Source organism: Panthera onca, chromosome F2, assembly GCF_046562875.1.
Source record: "Panthera onca isolate mPanOnc1 chromosome F2, mPanOnc1 haplotype 2, whole genome shotgun sequence".
NCBI lineage: Eukaryota > Metazoa > Chordata > Mammalia > Carnivora > Felidae > Panthera > Panthera onca.
The window spans coordinates 41726866-41748512 of record NC_138356.1 but is presented as its reverse complement, the minus strand read 5'-3'; the positions used below and the strand labels follow the sequence as shown (position 1 = coordinate 41748512).

Below are 21647 nucleotides of genomic sequence, written 5' to 3'. Positions count from 1 at the left end.
GATACAGTGGAATACTACTCAGCAATAAAAAGAAAGTAATGATATATGCAGTAGCATGGATGAAAGTCAAAAACGTGTTAAATGAAAGGAGTCACACAAGAATATATATGTGTGTTGGGAATGCAAGCTAGTGCGGCCACTCTGGAAAACAATATGGAGGTTCCTCAAAAAACTAAAAATAGAGCTACCCTACGAGCCAGCAATTGCACTACTAGGCATTTACCCAAGGGATACAGATGTGCTTTTTCCAAGGGACACATGCACCCCCATGTTTATAGCAGCACTATCAACAATAGCCAAAGTATGGAAAGAGCCCAAATGTCCATCAATGGATGAATGGATAAAGAAGACGTGGTACATACATGCAATGGACTATTAGTCAGCAATCAAAAAGAATGAAATCTTGCCATTTGCAACTACGTGGATGGAACTGGAGGGTATTATGCTAAGTGAAATTAGAGAAAGACAAAAATCATATGACTTCACTCATATGAGGACTTTAAGAGACAAAACAGATGAGCATAAGGGAAGGGAAACAAAAATAATATAAAAACGGGGACAAAACAGAAGAGACTCATAAATATGGAGAACAAACTGAGGGTTGCTGGAGGGGTCGTGGGAGGGCGGATGGGCTAAATGGGTAAGGGGAACTAAGGAATCTACTCCTGAAGTCATTGTTGTACTATATGCTAACTAATTTGGATGCAAATTTAAAAAAAAATTAATATATATGTGTGATTCCATATGTGTATGTATTTATACACATATAATACAATTTATATATAATATGAAGTTCTATTACAGAGCTAGTAAAACCAATCTATGGTGGAAAAAAATCACAACAGTGGCTCCCTAATGGTGGTAGGTGGAAATGGGCATTGCCAGGGAAAGGAAGCTTCCGGGGGATGATGGTAATGTTTTATAACTTGACAGGAGTTTGTGTAACACAAGTGTATCCATGAAGAATGTATAGTTAGCATTTGTACTTTTCATCGACAGTAAGTTTTATCTCAAAAAACTAAACAAATATTGAATTCTGCTAATGCTATGTATGCATACTAAAGTATTTGAGGGGAAGTATACTGATATCTCCAGTTTTGTTGGAAATGCATGAAAAAATAAGGTGGAATAATGGATGGATAGAGGTATGGACAGACGGAAAGAATCTGTGATAAAGTAAGCGCAGCAAAATATTGATGGGATTTAGGTGGGGGGCATATGGCTATTCATTATAAATTCCTTTCAACTTTAATGGATATTTTTAAATTTCATAATAAAATACAGGGGAAAATTTTAACATTTAACCCGTCCAAAACCAACTCCTAATTTCATCCTGCCCTAAAACTGCTCCTCCCTTCATCTACCCAGCCCAGCACCAGTAAATGACAGTCACTCAGCTAGCTGTTCACTCTTGAGCTGTCCCTGTCCCATTCATCAAATCCATCACTACATCCTTTCTGCTATACTTTCAATATACATCCTGAATGCAACCACCTTTCATCACCTTGCCACCCTAGCCTGTTCCAAGCTGTCACTAGCTCTCACCTGGGTCACTCCAGTCCACTCACTCCTCTCCCTGCTGGCATCTCTTCTCCACACAGCAGTCCCATGGGTCATTTTTAAATGGGAGCATTTAAAATGCTGCCTTTCCTCCCTCTCTCACTACATTCCAGCCATACTCACTTCCTTGTCCATTAAATAAGCCAAGGTCCCCTGGACTTCCTGTTCCCCTGCCTGGAATGTTCTTCCTCCTTACCTGCATGGCTGCTTCTCTCACTTCACAGTTCTCAGATCAAATGTCACACCAAGAAGTGTTCACTGAACTTGTATCTAATGTAGCAACTCACATCACATCCCTTATGCTGTTTTTTTCTTACTTCTTATTACTGCTACGTGTTTGTTTTCTATTCCCCCACCCCTGCCCACACACACACACACACACAACTAGAATTAAGCTCCAAGGGGGCAGTGATTTTTGCTTCACTACTGTGTCCTAGTGTTTGTTGAATTACTGAAATGGATAAAATGTCACCTCCTGAGTCCTTCCCAGATCACTTCCTACCTCCTACAGCTTAATAGTCTCCTCTGTCATATTCTGTTTTTTTCTTTTCTATATTGCTTAATGATAATTATTTGCTACACATTTATTCTGTCCCCCACCCCAGTAGATATATGAGCTCTTACAGATAGGGGCGATTTCTTAATTGTCATGTCCCCAGTAGTTAACAGAACAGTGTCTGGCCCTGAGCAGGCTGATCCACCCTGCATCCACCTGCCAACTTCAACCTCAACCTAGAGCTTCTGGATTTCTAACTGCCCTGTTTATCTCTGTTCTTTCTCTGCACTGTGGAGTATCACAAATCTTGCAGGCCTGAACCGACCATCTCTAAAGGGCTCTAGCTTCCACACCTTAAGATGCCTCTCTTCTCCCCCCAGACCTCTAGCAGGTAGCCAAAGGCAGCTCTCACAGAGCCAGGCTCTCTCTGTCTACTCTCACAGATACCAGATCATGAAGTCAGACACTTAACCCACCAAGCCACCCAGGTGCCCCTGAATCTAAAAACTTCTAAAAAAGAGTTGATTAATTTTCTAAAAACCTTATTATTCATTGGGAACAATTCTACCATCCATCACTCTAGCCTTAGAGAATTAAAGTTCTATAATGGGATATCCTATGCATAACTCAATTCAGTATTTACCAAGGTCCTCTTTGTATGCCTCTGAACTGCTGGGTAGCTGCTAGAAAAAGATGAACAAAACAAAATTCAAGGACTAGTTGGAGATAAAAGACATTTTCATAGGTAATTATTGTCCTGTGAGGTGAGCAGAACTGAAGAGCACAGAGGCAGGGATTTGGAAAGGTTTCACAGAAGGTACGGCAAAGAAAGGCATAGAAGCAAGAAATAAGTGGGCTGGGCCTGATTTTTTTAAACCTGTGCTTCTAAAAACCTTTGTTTTCTCCCTGTTTTTTCCTGAAAATGAAAGCACTGTAGAGGCCACTACTTTATTTACTATGGTATTTTAACTTTGCATGAACCATGGGGGAAAATACTTCAGAAAATGCTCAAATTTCTAAAATTATTACATGTATGTATGAAAGAATTTCATACACTTCAAAGTGAATTTTAAAACTAGGGTCAGTGGGAAAAGAGGGAGCTAAAGGAATGTGTAAAAATATGAAACAAAGAGGGGCACCTGGGTGGCTCAGTCGGTTGGGCTTCCGACTTCAGCTCAGGTCATGATCTCACACTCTGTAAGTTCGAGCCCAGCGTTGGTCTCTGTGCTGACAGCTCAGAGCCTGGAGCCTGCTTCAGATTCTGTGTCTCCCTCTCTCTCTGCTCCTCCCCTGCTCATGCTCTCTCTCTGTCTCAAAAATAAATAAAAAACATTAAAAAAAAATATGAAACAAAGATAACATATTGAAAGATGATGTCTATGGGGCCTGGCTGACTCAGTCAGAAGAGTGTGGGACTCTTGATCTCTGGGTCCTGAGTTCAAGCCCCCCTTGAGTGTAGAGATTAAGTTAATTAATAAAACTAAAAAAAAAAAAAAAAAACAAAAACAAAAACAAAAAAACGATGTCTAAAGTAACTACCTAAAAGGACAACTACATGAACAAAACTCTGGGAAACAGCAATTTTATAATTCAGCTTTCTGTGTTATTCAGGATCCTTCAAACTCAATTTCTACAGGTGTAAACGAGTAAGGGAGGTGGACAGGTGAGCAAAGAGCACTGAGCATGTGCTCTGTGACAGTTACATACACAAGAGAGGGTCTCTAATACATTATCAAACGTAACCTTTAAAAAGAGCCTTGAAATGGGTGCCTTCTATCTTTTCCAGAGAAAATCCATGCTCAGAGGAATTCAGTAACTTGCAACAGAGCAGGGCTGGAATCTGGATCCATCTGAAAGGTAAACTCACCTTCTTTTTAATCCCACTTAACTATTGGTCAGGTACTTGTAACATGGCAGAATTCACCCTGTTGGTTTCCAGACAAAGCAGTCTTGAGATGGCTTCTAATTTCTCCTTTACTATGACTGTACTCTATTCACTTCCTAGTCAAGGGCACTTACCAAAGTACACTTCTAATTACAGTCTTGTTTACGGGTAATATATTAATTAGCCCAGTGCTGAGCATACAATACATACACCAAAGTTAATCCTACAAATATTAATCGACGTACCTAGTTTTCTGTACATTTTATCAAATTCATTCATTTAGGCCACACCAGTTTTGCTTATGTCAAGGTAACACATTTGTTGGAAGACCTCCCCTTTCTTACTATCTCTAAGCTTTACACCGAAAGTGTTTTGAGGTGACTGCGAAAGGGAGGCAACTCCTCCCCTAACGAGAGCGCCATCAGAAGCATTATAAATGGTATCAAGCTTCTGGGCACTGACAAGATTCTGGGCCTCTCCTAATTCTATGGCACCTGAGGCAAGAAAGGCTCTTACTATTTCCTCAGGCATAAAGACGGGAGAAAAAGAATTACTTTGCCGGGGTCCCAAGGCTGTCGCATGAGTAAGAATCCAAAAGGAAAGCGTGAAAAAGAGTTGGCCTTGCGGGCCCAAAACCCCGCAGAGCAGCCGTTATTTCCAGGCTCCGCCGAACAGGCGGAGCGGCACAAAGGGCGCGGGGCGGGGGTGCGGGAGGGGTCCCGGCCGCCGCCTCCTGGTGCATCTCGGGAAGGGCTCCCGCCTGGGCCGCGCCGCAGCGCCAGCCTCGGCACCTGGGTCTCCCCGGCCCTACCCCGGCGGCTCGCGCCGGGCCAGGGCAAAGCACCCAACCTGGTCGCTCAGCGTCCGGCCCGAGCTGCCGCGAGTTCCAAGGAGCCTGCGCTCGGCTCCTCCACCGCGGGGGTCTTTGTTCCCGTAGGCGTCCCCGCCCCACTGCTCCCGCCGCAAAACCTGTTTGCGAAGTATCAACGGCATGTCCTGCTGGGAGATGTCCAGTCTTGGGTCGCGATGGAGCGGGGCGGTAATAAGGGCAACGAGGGTTCCCCCAGGTTTAGCCATGGGGGTAGGTGGGAAGAGAACGAAACGCGTCGGGCCCGCCTCCTGCCATTATAGTACGGAGGCGGGCGGCTCCCTCCCGCGCGGGCAACTCGCGCGGGCTCCGCAGGGCGCGCTGGCGGCGGCGGGGCGGGGCCGGCCGGACGGGCCCCGGGCGGGCACGTGGTGGGGCAGTTTTCCCGGTCAGACCCCAGAGAGCTGTGGGGTGGAATCCCGCCCCCGGCCCTGCTCTTGAGAGACATTTTACTTTTGGGGAACCCCGGAACTGCAGGTCCGGTAGGCAGGAAAGGAGGGTGAAGCCTAGCGCGAGCGTTTCCTGCGCGCGGGGACTTCGCAGTGGGAATCCGCCTGGCAGAGGCAGGGCGGCGGAGTGCAGAGAGACCCACCCCCGGGAGGCAACCGGGTTGGCGGAGCAGGGAGCGGGAAAACAGGGTTGATACGAACCTCTTCCGTCGGCGGGCTGGAGCAAAGTGCAAGACAGACATCCCTGAGTTTGGCTGTCCTGGGGCGCCACGGCTGGCCCCGGTGGTCCCAGACCCGACGGGCGGCGCGGAGACACACGTGGCTAGCCGTGCGCCCGGCTGTGTTTACATTCTGCAGCCTCTCCACGTTGTGCTGCCGTCCTCGCCTCCCATTGGCCAGTTCGGCAGCCAAAGTGGCGCTCCTCCCTCAGGGGCGGGTCCTCCTGGTCCCGGCGTCTCATCCGCAATAACCGGGTTCCTTGAACACTTAGCGGCACAGCCACAGAGCACCACAGGATGGCCACTTCCTGGCTACTCTGTGCTCACCCATGTCGCCTCCACCTGGTCGTAAGCCGGGATTGAGCCGCTGCCCGACACCGAAGGGATCCGGGAGTTGAGGGCGGGAGGGAATTGGAAACTACTGGCGGGAGACGCGGAAGCAGGGCGGTGGGGAGCCGAACCTTGGAGGAGGGCCCTCTGAGAGACTCCCTCCCGCCGCCAGGCATCGCAGGCAGGTGAAGTGGAGAGCAGGTGAACGCGAACTGAGGGCCTAGGCTAGCAGGCCCTTGGCCTCTCGGGGTGGGCGGGCGCGGACTGAGAGCAGGGCGCGGCGCGCGGGCCTGCGGGGCGGGCGCGCGGGAGAGGGGAGCGCGCAGTCCGGAGGTGTCAGTCTGAGGCGCATGCGTGCGGGGCGGGCCCGGCCTGGCCTATATATTGGGTTGGCGCCGGCGCCAGCTGAGGAGCGGTAGCGGGTCTAGCGGTGAGGAGCTGCTGGGCGTAGGGAGGAGTGAGGGAGGAGAGAAAGCCCCCAGGGCCGATTCTTCCCGCGGGCGGGAGCCTGCGGGAGGAAATATGGGAAGGCTGAGAATTAGGCGGCTGGGGGGTCGGGAGGATGGCTCCCCGCGTTCCGTTCCTGTCAGGATCTTTGGCAGGGGGCCGGGGAAGTGGCGGGGGTGGAGGGCTGCCCGAAGGGGAGGCCAAGGAAAATACCCTCATTGCAGGGGCTTCTCCCTCCCACCCTCGTTAGGGGAGCTCTACCGCGCGATAGAGGATCGGGGTCTGGGTCCCCTTCCCGGAGAGAAAACCTCCCCGACCAGCCCAGTTTTCCCCTTTCTTTAACTCGCTTTCCTTCGCTCCCACCCCTTATCTGGAGTCGGGGTCCCAGTGCCCCTCCAAGCGACAGGCAGGGCCCAGTGGGGCTGGGAAGGAGGGAACGGAGACTGAAGGACGTGACACAAGTCTCAGTTCCCTCCTCCCCCTGCTTCCCCGCCACCGCCGCTCTCCAAATTGGCGCGGAACCGGCTTCTCCACAGCGTTTCGCCTCCACAACCCCCTCTCTCTCCGCTGCTTGTCCAGGATGGAAGGGGGGGGACGTGGGGGCGCTGCCCAGGCCCCTCTAGGGGTTATGGGAGAGAGGACGGAGGGCGCAGAAAAGACCCATTTGGGGGAGATCTCCCTCCTTGCTGGGGGTGCTTTGTAAATTCTCAAAGACACTCGCGTCCCGACTGTACGTTCAGTTGAGACGCAGGCATGTGTCCAAAATTAATCCCGTGAAATAACCATTGTAGTGCGTAAGACAGCACGGTGAAATGACTCAGGCCACCTCCTGAAGGACTCAGCTGTAACCCCTGAATGAGCATCTGACTGGCACCTGGGAGAATATGGGTGACAAAATATTTGACTCTCATTTTTCCTCTCTCCTCTCCAGAGCTTTCACACACCTGAAAGAAGAGAATGTCAAGACGCAGGTAACATTATTTGTCTTGTAGATGTGTTTAAAAGTTAGCTGCTGCGTTTGAAACTCTTGACTTATAAAACTTCCTTTTAAAAAATTCACTGTAGTAGCCGTTTACAAGCTAAGCAGCAGCAGCAACCCCAGCCCAGCCAGACGGATTCCCCTCCAGAAGCCCAGATAATTCAGGCCAAGAAGAGAAAAACAGCCCAGGTGAGTTAAGGGGAGAGGGAGGAGAGAAGAACTTCTTTGCTGGGACTTTAGTTTAACAGTGGTCTTTTCTATTTTCCAGGATGTCAAAAAAAGAAAAGAGGAGGTCACCAAGAGACATCAGTATGAGATTAGGGTAATGCAGAACTGGACTGGGGGGGGGGGGGGAGTTGGGTGAAACGAATGCAGGATAAATAAAAATTGAATTGCGTTATTGCTGTGCAACAGAAAGATACCTCTGACACTTACTCGGAATGACCCGAGGTCAGCAGGAAGGTGCTGACCTTTAGGTGGTTTGTATGTGCCTAAATCCTACTACAGCTGCAGAATAAGTTTGCCTTGAAGCAGCTGGTTCCTCTTTGTAAATCCCTCCCTCTTGGAATCGCCTGGTGCACCAGGGCCCGCCTAATCTGTCCAATGTACTGCTCTTTGTTCCCTCTCTGGCTAGTGGAGGGTCCTAATAGCTGCTCCTTTGGGCATGAATAGGATGTGAAGTCACTGACAGACTGGCACCCAGCCCCTTGCTACCCATTCTGTGTGTGGTACAGAGAACACTAGAGACGTGGTTCTCTTTGAAACCAGCATTGGTTGGGGAAAGGGTCCTTTAAATATTAAACTAATTGACTTTGGTTGATTCCATTTTTAAGGTTTTGCCTTATAGTACTCTGAAGTATGGGAGCAGGCTTAAAGGGTTGGGGGGTAGGGATGAGGGAGGAGCTTTTTATAAAACAAGGTGCCCTTGCTACTATTGTAAAAAGGGAAGAACTTCAGTTTTTTAATCTTGAAAGTGATAAGTGACCACAGATGGATTTTTATTCCTCTCCTCCCCCAATGCCGAATGTCTTGTATTTTCAGAATTATATTGTTTTCTAAAACACCCCACCTGTTAAAACTGTTTGAAGATCAGTAGGAGCTGTATGGCTTATTTATAAAATGTCAACTAGATTATCAGCAATGTTAACGATGGTGTTTGGGAAGAACTATAGTCGGTTTAGAGATATTAGCTTCTATTTATGAAAGATCCAAGACAAAAAGGTGATTTTCTATTGCACAAATTCTTCTTTAATGACAGAATTGTTGGCCACCTGTATTATCTGGAGGGATCAGTCCTTGTATAATCATTGAAACACCCCACAAAGAAATAGGAACAAGTGACTTCTCCAGATTTACAAATTACAGATTTAAAAATCTTTTTATTAATCCTTCACCTTTGCCTGATTTAAGGTAAGAATATTTTTTTGAATTTAATGTCAATTAAAATTGTACTAATTTAATATATTGTACTATTTTGAGTCCTATTTTGCCTTCACTATAAAAACATACAAAAATTGCTCTGATATTTATGCATGTATTATTTTGAGAATACTTTGCTGTTCACAAAGGATATGGGTGTTTAAAATACTGATTTTTTTAATTTATTTTCATTTCTTTGAATACCGCAAGCCTCATTAGAAGAGCTGAACACCTTTAAAAAAATTTTTTTAACATTTATTTTTGAGACACAGAAGACAGAGCACAAATGGGGGAGGGGCAGGCAGAGACGGGGGAAGACACAGAATTCGAAGCAGGCTCCTGGCTCTGAGCTGTCAGCACAGAGCCTGATGCGGGGCTCGAACTCACAAACTGTGAGATCATGACCTGAGCCACAGTCACTTAACCAACTGAGCCACCTAGGTGCCCCCTCCCCCACTAAAAAAATCCAAAACTTTTTTTAACATTTATTTTGAGAGCTTGGAGCGAGACTGAGCATGAGTGGGGGAGAGGAGCTGAACACCTTTTAAATGGAGTTTAAATGATTTTTCTAAATTAAGATGGAAGCATTTTAACATACAACATTTTCATTTGATGTATCAACCGTATTTACTTCTTACCAAGCTTAGTAAGGTCTATATGTTTTTTAGTTAATGAATAGGACTAAGAGGTACAGCTTATACAAAGCACATAGTGTAGTATTATTTGGCTCTATATGCAAATTAGTGGACTAAGACATTTAAATTTGCCAACCTTCCCCTTCACTATACTCTGCCAGCCTCCACCACTTTAGGTGATTCTACTATTGATGATCTGTTTGGAGATGATGAGATTTGTCTCTACTGGGATTATATGCTTAAATATTTAAAATTTCAGTGTTGCTCTGGGGAAAGTACTCTTGAAGTCTAGTCTAAGTTCTTGCTGTATAATTTCAAGCCTCTGTTTTTTCATGCTAAAGAACTGGTTTCTAAAGAGCTCCTTTCAAGTTCTAATTGAAAGTTGGATTTCAGTGTCTGAAAATTTATGTTGTATATTATGTAGGTCACATAGTGATTCTTTTCTACCCCTTTCCATAGTTGGGGATGCTCAAATGATGTTTGGCTAAACATGCTAAAAAAAGAGACTAGATATGTTCATGACAAACATTTTGAAGTTCTGCATTCTGACCTGGAACCACAGATGAGGTCAATACTTCTAGACTGGCTTTTAGAGGTATGTTCCATTAATACCTTTCTCTCTGTAGGATGGAAAAATATTTAAGATGTAAATGTGCTTTTCAGGTGCCCTTGGTATATTATTCATGGCCAGCAGCAAATATTTTTGGGGGGTCCTTACTGTAGTTGATGGTACCAAAATGGCAAATGTCTACTTTGTGAGAGTAAAATCCTAACACAGCCACTACATCCCATATAACCCAAACCCAATTAGGAATTCCTGGTACCTGTTAGTATTGCTGTGTACCAGGCACTAGGTGCTGAGGATAATCAAGATGAACAGAATATGTAATTGACAAGGTTTTACATTCTGCTATACAAAGTGAAGAACCAGGACTAAGCTTCAGGGCCCTCAGAAGTCCTTTTCTGCATCACCAGAATCCAAATTATGATTTGGGATCTTGATTTCTAAGTCCTAAATAAGGAGGCTTTAAATATCCAGAAGTACCAAGCCCTCTATGCTCAATTGTTTCCCTTTATTATATACTTTTATTCCTTTCAGAAATACACTGTACCATTAATCTAAAGGAATTACAGTGATTTTGAAGTCCCTAAAGATCTATGCCCAAAACGTTCTCTTGTTTAAGCCCATTCCCATTCTTTGGATAATAATTCCAAGAATTTACTTGTGTTGATAACAAACCTATTTTCCTCCAGCCCTTGGATATTTGTTCTGTAGTCTCCCTGTGTTTAAGATAGAAATGAAGCATTCTAAGGGAGAAATACTCGGCTTTTTGGTGCAACAACGCAAGAGTAAATCTCAGAAGCTATCAGAAAAGTTTTTCAAAAAGGACTATAAAATGGTGTTCTTTGCAGTCAGGTTATCTTATCTCTTACTCTGGAAGACAAGATTATATTTCAATCATATGGGTACAAGAAGGTGGTTGGGTTTTGACTTTTGGGAGTACCTAGTGATCATGGAAGCAACCTAAACACAATCATACAGATTTTTAATTTTTTTCCTTTTTGTTACATTGACTTTTTATCCAATCTGAATTGGATTGGACTGTCCAAACTTATTGCTATTTTCCCTTAAATAGGATTATATGCAAAACTGGGTAGAATAAACAGAGTAGAGCATTACATTCTTTTTCTTAGTATATCTTTTCAGTCTAGAAACATAAAGATAGGTTAAATGTTACCATAATAGTTTAAAGGAGAAAAATCATCAAGTCTCAATAGATGTGAAAGACATTTTTTGAAATTCAGTTTCTATTCCTCATTTCAAAATATGTAGTAAACTAAGAGATTTCCTAAACACATTATTAGAACTCATGTATTTCAGGGCTCCTGAGTGACTCAGTTGGTTATGTATCTGACTCCTAACTTCAGCTCAGGTCATGATCTCACGGTTTGTGAGATTGAGCCCCGAATCGGGCTCTGCACTGACAGCCTGAAGCCTGCTTGGGATCCCTCTCTCTGCCCCTCCCCTGCTCGTACACGTACGTGCTCCTTCTCAAAATAAATGAACATTAAAAACAATAACAAAACCCTCCTGTATTTCTATCCCTGTTTTCTCATCCTCAAAATGGGGATAATGGTCACTTTCTGGAGTTATTTTGAGAATTTAAAGCTTTGCCTTTAATAAGTGTGGAAATGACAGACATTGTTTATTATTAAGAACAGTAGTGAAACATTTGGGAAATTCCCAGTACAGTCAGAAACAAGGGATGTGATCAAGACTTTATATGTCACCAATGTTGTTCATCCAGTTTTTGTCTATAAAAATTCTTAGCCAATGCAGTAAAACATGGAAAAAAGAAGTTAAAAAAATATTAAAGGGAAAGGTTATTTTGTCGTTAAAGGTCTGCCTAGAACAGTGAAGACCATCATTTAGGGCTGTTAGAATTAAAAATATAAACTAAGCATGAGAACTTACCCATTTATCAGCAATAAACAGGAAATTAATAGAAAAGTTTGCTCACGGTCAGTAAAAATGTAAATGAATCTGGGAATAAAGTCCATGTGGGGCAAAAAAATAAAACAATAAAACTAGTAAATGAGGATGGTAATAGATTCTTTTTATCCTATTAGTACATGTTAACATCTGTCTCCCTCCTCGCCCTTGCCCAATCTCAGCTTTGATATCCTAAAAAACAAAGTTGGGCTTAAAATTTCAGGGGCACCTGGGTGGCTCAGTCCGTTAAGCCTCTGACTCTGGATTTTGGCTCAGGTCCTGATTTCACACTTTGTGAGTTCGAGCCCTGCATCAGGCTCTGGCGCTGACAACACAGAGCCTGCTTGGGATTCTCTCTCTACCCACCCTCCCACTCCACTCCTACCCGCTCCCCCCCACCACTAAAATAAACATTTAAAAAAAAAAAGTATTCTAAAGACTGGTATGTTAGGATCTAACTTTCTAATTTGAAGAAATTCATCAAATGATGATGTAAATATTTGGATCCTTCTCTAGGTATGTGAAGTATACACACTTCATAGAGAAACATTTTACCTCGCACAAGACTTTTTTGACAGATTTATGTTGACACAAAAGGATATAAATAAAAATATGCTTCAGCTCATTGGAATTACCTCATTATTCATTGCTTCCAAACTTGAGGTAAGTTCTCAAAGTTTATCCACAGATAGATTTACCTTAAACTCTTTTTACATCACATCAATCCCTACAACTTTGGATATGAACTCTAAGATAAGTGGATTTATTTTTCCCCTAAAACATTTTTTGAACATTCTTGATTTGTATGGAGGGATAAATATACTTCCTTTTGTAGTATCTGAGCCTATTCTAAGTGTCTGGTTTAGATTCTGGAAATGTAATGTAGGCAAATAGTCCATGTCTCATTCTGCCAAACAAAATATACCAGTGTGGTCCCAATACATAATTATGGCACTTGGATTCAATAGAATGGTCTTTGAAAACTAACTGACCAATCAAATGAAATAAATAGCTCTGCTGGGTTAGAATAATGGTCTCTATCTGTGTCTGCTGGCAGTGCCAGGATAGAAAGCAACTCTTTTCTGGCCTGAGGTTTTCCTTCACACAATCTCCATCTGGTTTTCTTAAACAATGTATTTTGGATTATCATAATTTCTTTTGAGATTTTTGAAACCTTTATCATCTTGAGGGCAGGAGGAGGACTGTGAAACATGCCTTAATTTCCTTGAATTTATTTTTTTCTTCCATATTTTTGTTCTGAGCTTTAAGGGCTATCTCCCAATCCTGCCAAATTTGGTGAATAATTTTATATTTAGTCTACCCTTCTCTGGAATTCAACTGTGTTTCAGGTAGCTTTCTAGACTGAAATCTTGATTTTTAGCCTGTTCTCATCTGTAACAGGCCTCTCTTCTACTCTGATCATTCTATTTGTTCTCTGGACTGTTCAGACCGACCTAATATTCTAGTTGCTTATTAACTGAAATTCAAGATCAAGCCTATGAAAATAAGTTTCAATGTAGTTGGCTAATTTCACCTCCTACATCTGAGAAACGTATCATTACTAAGATTTAAAATCACTTTATGAAGCTGTCCTTAAAAACAAAGCCTGTTAAGTGGTTTCTGTAGAATTCTTTTTGTTTTAATCTCGGTCTCAACTACACCTAATGTTTTTTTAAAATCCATTTCAAAGGAAATCTATGCTCCTAAGCTCCAAGAGTTTGCTTATGTCACTGATGGTGCCTGCAGTGAAGAGGATATCTTAAGAATGGAACTTATTATATTAAAGGTATTAAGTGATTCTAGTTGCAGTTTTAGTAACTTAACAGCTACTCAATCTCAAAGAACACACTGTAAGTAGTCAAAACAGATTTCATTCAGCATTAAGATCCAGTTCAAAGAGGTTAATAATGCATCAATATATTGACAATGGTATGGATAAATGGGGGTGGGGGGGAGAATTTACTTAAGCTGTAGACCATTTTTCTGTGTCTTTCAAGTTTTCTATAATGAGAATATACTGCTTTAAAAGTGATTAAGGAAATGCTTTGAAAAGTATAATTACCATACCATGTGTATGTATCAATGAATTCCAACAGTGACACTCAAATATTCTGATTTTCCCCTCTTCCAACAGAGAATGAGAATTATTTCACTGCCTTTTTTCCTTTCTATATGCCAAAAAGGACTATTAAGCAAAATGGTGGAGAAAAAAATCCAAAAGGTGTTTAATCAGGCTCTGAATTAGAGTAAAGGCTGAGTGTTAGCTACTAGAAAGTATGTTATTAAATTTGGACATCATAACTTTGTATACAGGACACACAAGAAAACACGACTTTCATTTACTGTGTTGTAAATTACAAATTTATGTCTTCTAAATTATGCTTACAGTCTGTAAACATTCATATTGATAGCTCTATTAGAATGGGATCTTGCTGGCATGTTGATATTGTTCTAACAATAAACTTACTCAGATTCAGACGTGAAGCACAGTATGAGGATGTAAAGAGAAGACGGAATTCTCTGCAATACTCTCTTGTTCTCCCCTAATTACTTTAGACTGCTTGTAAATGGTAAAGTCCCAAAGCTCATGAAGGAACAGATATGATACATTAAGATTTGCCTTTTTTGTTTTGAACTTTTACATTTTGACCGGAGCCATTAAAGATCATGGAAAGAAAAAGTCTAGATCAGTTTTTGGAAGATCTGAATGGAATTCGCTTTGTTCACTGAATATAATTTTAAAATGGCAGTTTCAATAAAGTAGAGAATAGATTTGGAAGACCAGGGGCTGCAAGAAATGAGAAAAGAAGGAATGAATATTAGGCTCAATGAGCTTATTAAGTTAAGATAGAGAATAAAAAAGGGAACTAGATTAATAAACTGTAAAATATAAGCAGCTTTACATTTTGAAGTATCTATAAGTACTTTTAATAAAATAAGGGTCAGAATAAAATTCCTAGAATAGGCCTAAAGCAGAAAGCTTTTAAAGGACTACTAGTAAATTAGCTATATATTACAGTGTATATATACTTACATTTACTAACAGGTGTTTTCATACTATTAACAGGCTTTAAAATGGGAACTCTGTCCTGTAACAGTCATCTCCTGGCTAAATCTCTTCCTCCAAGTTGATGCTCTTAAAGATGCTCCTAAAGTTCTTCTACCTCAGTATTCTCAGGAAAAGTTCATTCAAATAGCTCAGGTATTTTCACTGCAGATATGCTAATGTTTATTGTAACTGTTTAGTGCATTTACAGTCTTAAATAAATTATACAACAAAAATCGTAATGAATTAAATTCACTCCTTAATTGACTAGAACAAAACTGCTGATGCATAAAATTCTGTTCCCAGTATTTACATTGCTTAATAATTCTAGAGAACAGACTTTAAACTTTCAGTTTAAATGTATTATGAGTACTCTTCATTCTTTAGGGGTTTAAAGTAGAGTGTTAAATACCTCTTTTTGGTATTTAGCAGCCAGCTGTCTTTAGTATGATAGGAAATTATTCTGTATGATAATCTTATCCTCATATTTGAACACACTGTACCTATTTTATACATTAGAATTAAGATTAGTTATAACATTTTTAAAAAATCTAATTTCAAATTATGCTTTTGTAGGCCAACATAGCAAATGTTCTTTCCTGCTTGCTTCTCGTATGTATCTTAAAGGTTGCTGTACTACCATATATAAGTGAGAAAAATCTATGTTCGAATTCTATGTAGAATATGAAAAGCTTACATAAGAAACTGAAGGAACTGTGGTATTTTGGGTTGGGTTTTAAATAACCTAGGTTGAAATTTAATTTGTATTTTAAATCTAGTAAACACCTTATGAACTAAAACTGAATTAGAATTGGTTCATTTTGTAAAACTTTCTAATGAGGGCTTATTTTTTGTCAGAATTGCCAGCATCCTAAAGTATCATAAGCAGCTATCCCCTTTTGATAGAGAACAAAAATTTGATAAGCTAATAATTACTATTTCTACATTGTTTATTTCTAACTCTTCTCATGTTTCTACCTTCTGGACAATGGGAGCAAACATAATTTGTTTATTCCATGGACAGTATTACCTTAGCCTCTGAAATCTAGCCCTTTTACACAATTCTACTATACTCTTTATTACCTAGATTATATTGCCTTTTAAATAATCTCACTGTTTAGATTACAGTAAAGCAGATACACAGAAGGGAACATGTTTCTAAAGGATCATTCTTAAAATGTATCTTTCCTGATTTAAAATGTTCCAATAATTTCAGTAATCAGAACTAAATTTACAGACCCTTTATGATCTAATCTAGGCTAATCTATGATCTAATCTGTGCCTCTCTACCTACGCCCCTCTCCCTTTTAAAATAAGGAATGAAGGAAAGGAATTCCTTTGTTCTGAACTAGAGGTCCCAAGGGAAAGTAATATTTCATTTATCTTTGCAAATGCTATTCCCTACACCTAGAATACTCTCTACCTCCCAATCTTCGTGGCTACTGCGTCTTTTAAGATTTCAGCAGCACAGGTCTTCCCCACTCTGGATTAGGTGCCTTTCCTACTGCTACACACCACGCTGCATCATAACAATCCTTGCCTATTCACTTCCTGGCTTGAGCCACCACTCTGAAGGAAATTATCTTTGGATCCCTGTAGTTTTAGCAATTCTTGGCACATGGGTCCACATCATAAGTACTCTAAAATTATAGCTGACTGATCTTTAGTAGCAACATTGATTACTCATCCTTTCTCCTAATTACATGTACGTTTGCTTTTTCCTTTGCTAGCTTCTAGATCTGTGTATTCTAGCCATCGACTCATTAGAATTCCAGTACAGAATCCTGGCTGCCGCTGCCTTGTGCCATTTTACCTCTATTGAAGTGGTTAAGAAAGCCTCAGGTAAGGCACTATATTTTGTTATCTTCTTACATGTTCACAAGGGACTATTAATTTATCAACTTTAGCTTCCTATTAAACAGTTTAAAATTTTAATGGAAAACATTAGGTTAGCAATTACCTTCTCTTTTGTTAGAAGTCCTTCCTCATCTTCAGTATATATCCATAAACAAAAAATAAGGTCAAATGGAATTTAAATCCGTTTGAAGTCAGTCAGCTTGGTCACTGCCCTGCTTTAAGAGTTCTTTGGGTTTTGACAACTTCAGTTTCATATGTAGAAGGTACGGGTTAAGAAGCTCTAAGTCTTTTTCTCCCACAAAATAAGTCACCTTATGAACAGTTATTAGAAGGCCAAAATCCAATTCTAAGAAGTTAAAGCAGATTAGCACTCTCAAATTATCTTTAAAATCGGAAGGACAAGCCAATATATTGACAATTTCTCTTGTAACCTTCACATTTTCCTAACTTTCCTCTATCTAGGTTTGGAATGGGACAACATTTCTGAATGTGTAGACTGGATGGTGCCTTTTGCCAGTGTAGTAAAAAGTACTAATCCTGTGAAGCTGAAGATTTTTAAGAAGATTTCTATGGAAGACAGACACAATATCCAGACACATACAAATTATCTGGCTATGCTGGTATGTTTCTTGTGGGGCTTTTCATTTTATATCTAGTAAGTTACTGAAACTAATAAGGATACTAGAAATACTTTAGGGCAGTGATACAAGATAGAAAGCTCTAATGGGCACACTGATGTCACAGCAAAATTTGTAGAATGTCTCAAGATTAATGCCAGTAGTCCAAGTAAGAGTTTTTAAAAATACAGCTATATTCAGTTCAAACTGTTGCAACCTCTAGAATAGGACTAGTCATGCTTGCAAAGACATAAAGAGACCATTTCATGAGGTCTAAGTAGTCTCAAATTAATATCCAAGTCTGATTTGACTTTGTTTTACTCTATCAGTGCTTTACCTTACCTGTTAATCTCTGCATGATTTCTTCACATGTATAGGATGAAGTAAATTATGTAAACACCTTTCAAAAGGGGGGACAGTTGTCACCAGTGTGCAGTGGAGGCATTATGACACCACCGAAGAGCACTGAAAAACCACCAGGAAAATACTAACGAAGGTTAACTAAGCAAACAAGTTGGAATTGACCATTGGTAGAATTTCCTAGAACTGAACTACTAAAGTTTTCAGGAAAATAGTGCTATGACTATCCTAGCCAATTCAGAAGTTTCACTGCCATTCTTCGATTTTAAAAAACCACTTAAAATTGGCATTAAGGAAGAAATTCCTACATTAGCTGTTTAAACAGCAGGACTTGTTTACAAAGATGACTTCATTCCCAAGGTGACTGGATAGAAGATAGCCACGCTTTATGCCATAATTTTTTTTTTTTAATCCAGTATTACTGTGTTACCTTGATAAACTAAGAATTTTATCATTGGAGTTTTAGACTAGGTAAGTGCCACCTTAAAGGCGACATTGAGTAATACAATACTTTGAATCTAGTTTTTAGATTCTCAAAATTCATATTGTCTTGACTAGTGCAATTTGGTTTTTGAAAATAAAATTTAAACTTGTTTACAAAGATTTAGTTTTGTAATAAGGTGACTAATTTATCTACAGCTACTGTAGCAAGCTATTATAAAACTTGAATTTTTACAAAAGGTGAACTTTAATCTGTTTTTTATTTCATCTGCCTTGCCATAACATTTTTTAATCAGTAAGGCTTAAATGAACATGGTGTTTAAACTGTGGTCTAAACAGGGGGAATACCAAAGAAATTTTAAACAAGATAAATGTGTAGCTCCTACTTTGGGCTTTGACACAGAGGTTGCTTTATAATGACTTTTTGTACATCACAATTTAAGTGAAAAAGTACACTTTCAACCTATTTATATGAGAAAGTCACTTTACTAACTCCAAGACATCCCTAAGGATTTTTTCTTAATTTAGTGTGACTAAGACTTTATTTATGTTTGCAAAACTGTTAAGGTCGTTTTTAAATTCCTACACTGAGTTAAGGACAAAGTGATAAAGCTTAACACTTGGCCTAAACTTCTGTTTTCATAAGGCAGAAAAAGTAGTAAATGTATACTGACTCCTAGATTATTTATTAAAAACAAAACAAAACCCTGACGTAAGAACTTGCTGTGTATAGACTAGCTACTTCTACATATTTTAGTTTGTTTTTAATGAAATTTCAACCTCGAAAGTGGGTCTAGTTAGAAAACAAAGCATACCAGATTGCTAGTTTATTCTCTTACTGGATACATGAATCTCTTCTTTTGAAGAAATTATAAATTTAAGCTGTGGTTATGGTATGAAGTCTTCTGTACAGTTTTTGTTTTTAAATTGTTTCAGTATTTTGTCTGAAAAGAAAACACCACTAAATGTGTAAATATGTATTATATAATCTAATACTGTTTATTTTTAGCCCATTGTTTAAAAAATAAAAATTAAAAATTTTTAACTAACTGTTTAAAAGTAAAGTTTTGCCATTGCTTGGAGAAACTTTTTTTTCCTTCTCTGCGCTGCCAGCTGTAACACTTCTTCTGGGTTGCTTGCGTTCAATTCTGTCTGACCGATGGCTTTGATCTTCCAAAACAGAAAGGTGATGTTATTACAGGTGTGGTCAAAAACAAAGTCTTGCTAGTATACATAATACAAAACTACCTACATGCTAACAAAGTCAACTGTAAATGATGGGAGGTGTAGAAGAAATTAACAAAGACAGACTCAGAGCCACTCTTAAAGATCAAATGCCTAGCCACTGTTCATGGAATTACAGTAGGTTCCCCCTTATCTGAAGTCCAGCATGGTCCAGAAGATGATCCTCCTCCTAACAGGTCTCAGAGTCCAAAGTAATCTAATGCTTTACCGCAATGCCTACATCATTCACCTCACATCATCCCAAGAAGAGGGAGTACAATATTTTGATATTTGTAATAATATTTGTAACATTTGTAACAATATTTTTAATAATTTATTACATAAATATCTATATATAGGGTTCAGTACTCCCTATGGTTTCAGGCATCCACCTGGGTCTTACAACATATCCCCTGTGGATAAGAAAAGACTATCTACAGGAACATTAATTCATGTAAGTTTATTTGACTAAAAATACCAGCAAATAAGCTCTACATATCATCCAACACATTTTTACAGTTAATTAACGCTCCTACAAAATAGTTTGAAAAATCAAAATTCATGTTCCAGGAAAGGCTTTACTTTTTTAATATGCAAAAACAGGTAGTTGCTCAGCATTATGATAGCCTATATAAGTGGTTCATTTCTTTCATAATTAGAATACCTCAGCCTACTAAAAATCTATAGTATAATCTGCCAAAGAGCATTTTGTTAGAATGTATTTTAGGATCTTAGAATTACCTTTAGATTAAAAGGCAATCTACATCTTTAGATAAAAAAAGAAAGAAGCCCAGGGGTGCCTGGATTGCTCAGATGGTTAAGTATCCAACTCCTGGTGTCAGGTCATTATCTCACAGTTCAGGAGTTCCAACCCCATGTGGGGCTCCACACTGACAATGTGGAGCCTATGGGGATTCTCTCTCAAATAAATCATGTATTTTTTAAAAAGAAACCCTATTATAACTTCTTTAAACAACAAAGACTAACCGTCAACACCGTTTCAACATGAAGGAGTGCATGTGGAAAAACCTAGTCATAGGGTATATGACTAAAGAATGATTTCCAACAGATAAAATAACACAAAGATGACTGGCTATAAAAATCCAAAGTATAAGACAGAAGTTGGAATTGGAGCCAGAGATTTGAGAGAAATAATGTACACTGTGGGTAGTTAAACCCATGAGTGGATGAGACTACCTAGAGAGAACGTAGGGCAATCTGAAAATAACCAAAGGACTAAACTCTGAGGAAACCAAGATTAAGGGGGAGACAGAGGGAGATGCTCATGAAGAAAAGGACAGAAGAAAAGGCAGAAGAGTCAGTGAAAAAAATTGAGAGAAAATAATGTCAGGGAAGCCAAAGGAATAAAGAATTTTAAGAAGTGAGATGTCAACAGGATAAAGACTGAAAAGCATCCACAGACTTTGATATTGGTGATCCTTGAGAGAACTGTTAAGAGTGATAACAGCAGAAGTCAAATTACAATGGGTCGAGAGCTTCACAGAACTGGGCAGAGAAGGGACAAGGGAAGTAGAGGTACAGTCAAGGATGAAATAGTTTATAAGCTATGGGAGAGGCTGACAATACAGGAGAGGAGACAACTAATTAATGGTCACTGAACAGGTTGAATCAAAAGCCTAAAAACTTGCCTTCATCAAGGAGTAACATTACCAACAATAGTCAAACTATGGAGAGGGCCCAAATGTCCATTGACTAATGGACAAAGATAATGGTGTCTGTGTGTGTGTGTGTGTGTGTATACACGTGCACGCACACACACACATACATATATATACATACACACACACACAGATATACATATATACGTACAATGGAATAATCGGCCATCAAAAAGAATGAAATCTTGCTATTTGCAACGACACAGAGCTAAACTGTATTATGCTAAGTGAAATCAGAGGAAAAATGCAACAGGATTTCACTCATATGTGGAATTTAAGAAAAACAGATGAATATAAGGGAGGGGAAGAAAAAAAAGGGAAACCATAAGAGACTCTCTTTTTTTTTTTTTAAGTTTATTTTGAGGGGGGGAGGGGCAGAGAGAGCAAAAGAGAGAATCCCAAGCAGGCTCAACACTGTCCACGCAGAGTCTGATGTAGGGCTCAATCTCATGAGCTGCAAGATCATGACTTGAGCCAAAATCAAGAGGCAGGTGCTTAACCAACTAAGCCATCCAAGCACCCCAACCATAAGAGACTCTTAACAATAGAGAACAAACTAAGGTTTGCTGGAGGGAGGTGGGTGGGAGGTGGGCTTAGATGGGTGATGGGTATTAAGGAGAGCCTTGCTGGGTGTTGTATGTAA

At 40.4% G+C, this 21647-nt stretch overlaps 2 protein-coding genes across 6 annotated transcripts in view; one reads left to right on the top strand and one right to left on the bottom strand.

Annotated features, from left to right (window-relative positions):
• The first annotated feature begins 3891 nt into the window (after positions 1-3891).
• On the top strand, positions 3892-19044 carry CCNE2 (cyclin E2). Of its 4 annotated transcripts, none has more exons than XM_078441576.2 (12): positions 3892-5991; positions 7185-7224; positions 7322-7421; positions 7501-7554; positions 8491-8642; positions 9746-9881; positions 12297-12443; positions 13471-13566; positions 14848-14982; positions 16557-16668; positions 17146-17303; positions 17678-19044. In XM_078441576.2, the coding sequence occupies exons 2-12, from the start codon at positions 7211-7213 to the stop codon at positions 17789-17791; spliced, it is 1218 nt and encodes a 405-aa protein (XP_078297702.1). In that variant the 5' UTR covers positions 3892-5991; positions 7185-7210; the 3' UTR covers positions 17792-19044. The 4 variants fall into 4 exon arrangements, with proteins under 4 accessions (XP_078297702.1, XP_060466912.1, XP_078297703.1 ...); XM_060610929.3 differs by having other exon boundaries at positions 7319-7421; XM_078441577.2 differs by lacking the exon at positions 3892-5991 and adding an exon at positions 6061-6236.
• Positions 19045-19077: 33 nt separating this feature from the next.
• The window catches only part of INTS8 (integrator complex subunit 8), a 52456-nt gene continuing 49886 nt past the window's right edge, over positions 19078-21647 (bottom strand). For both annotated transcript variants that reach the window (XM_060610926.3, XM_078441575.2), the window contains one exon: positions 19078-19271. In XM_060610926.3, the coding sequence (XP_060466909.1) occupies positions 19155-19271 (117 nt within the window). In that variant the 3' untranslated portion in view covers positions 19078-19154. The remainder of the gene's footprint in view (positions 19272-21647) is intronic.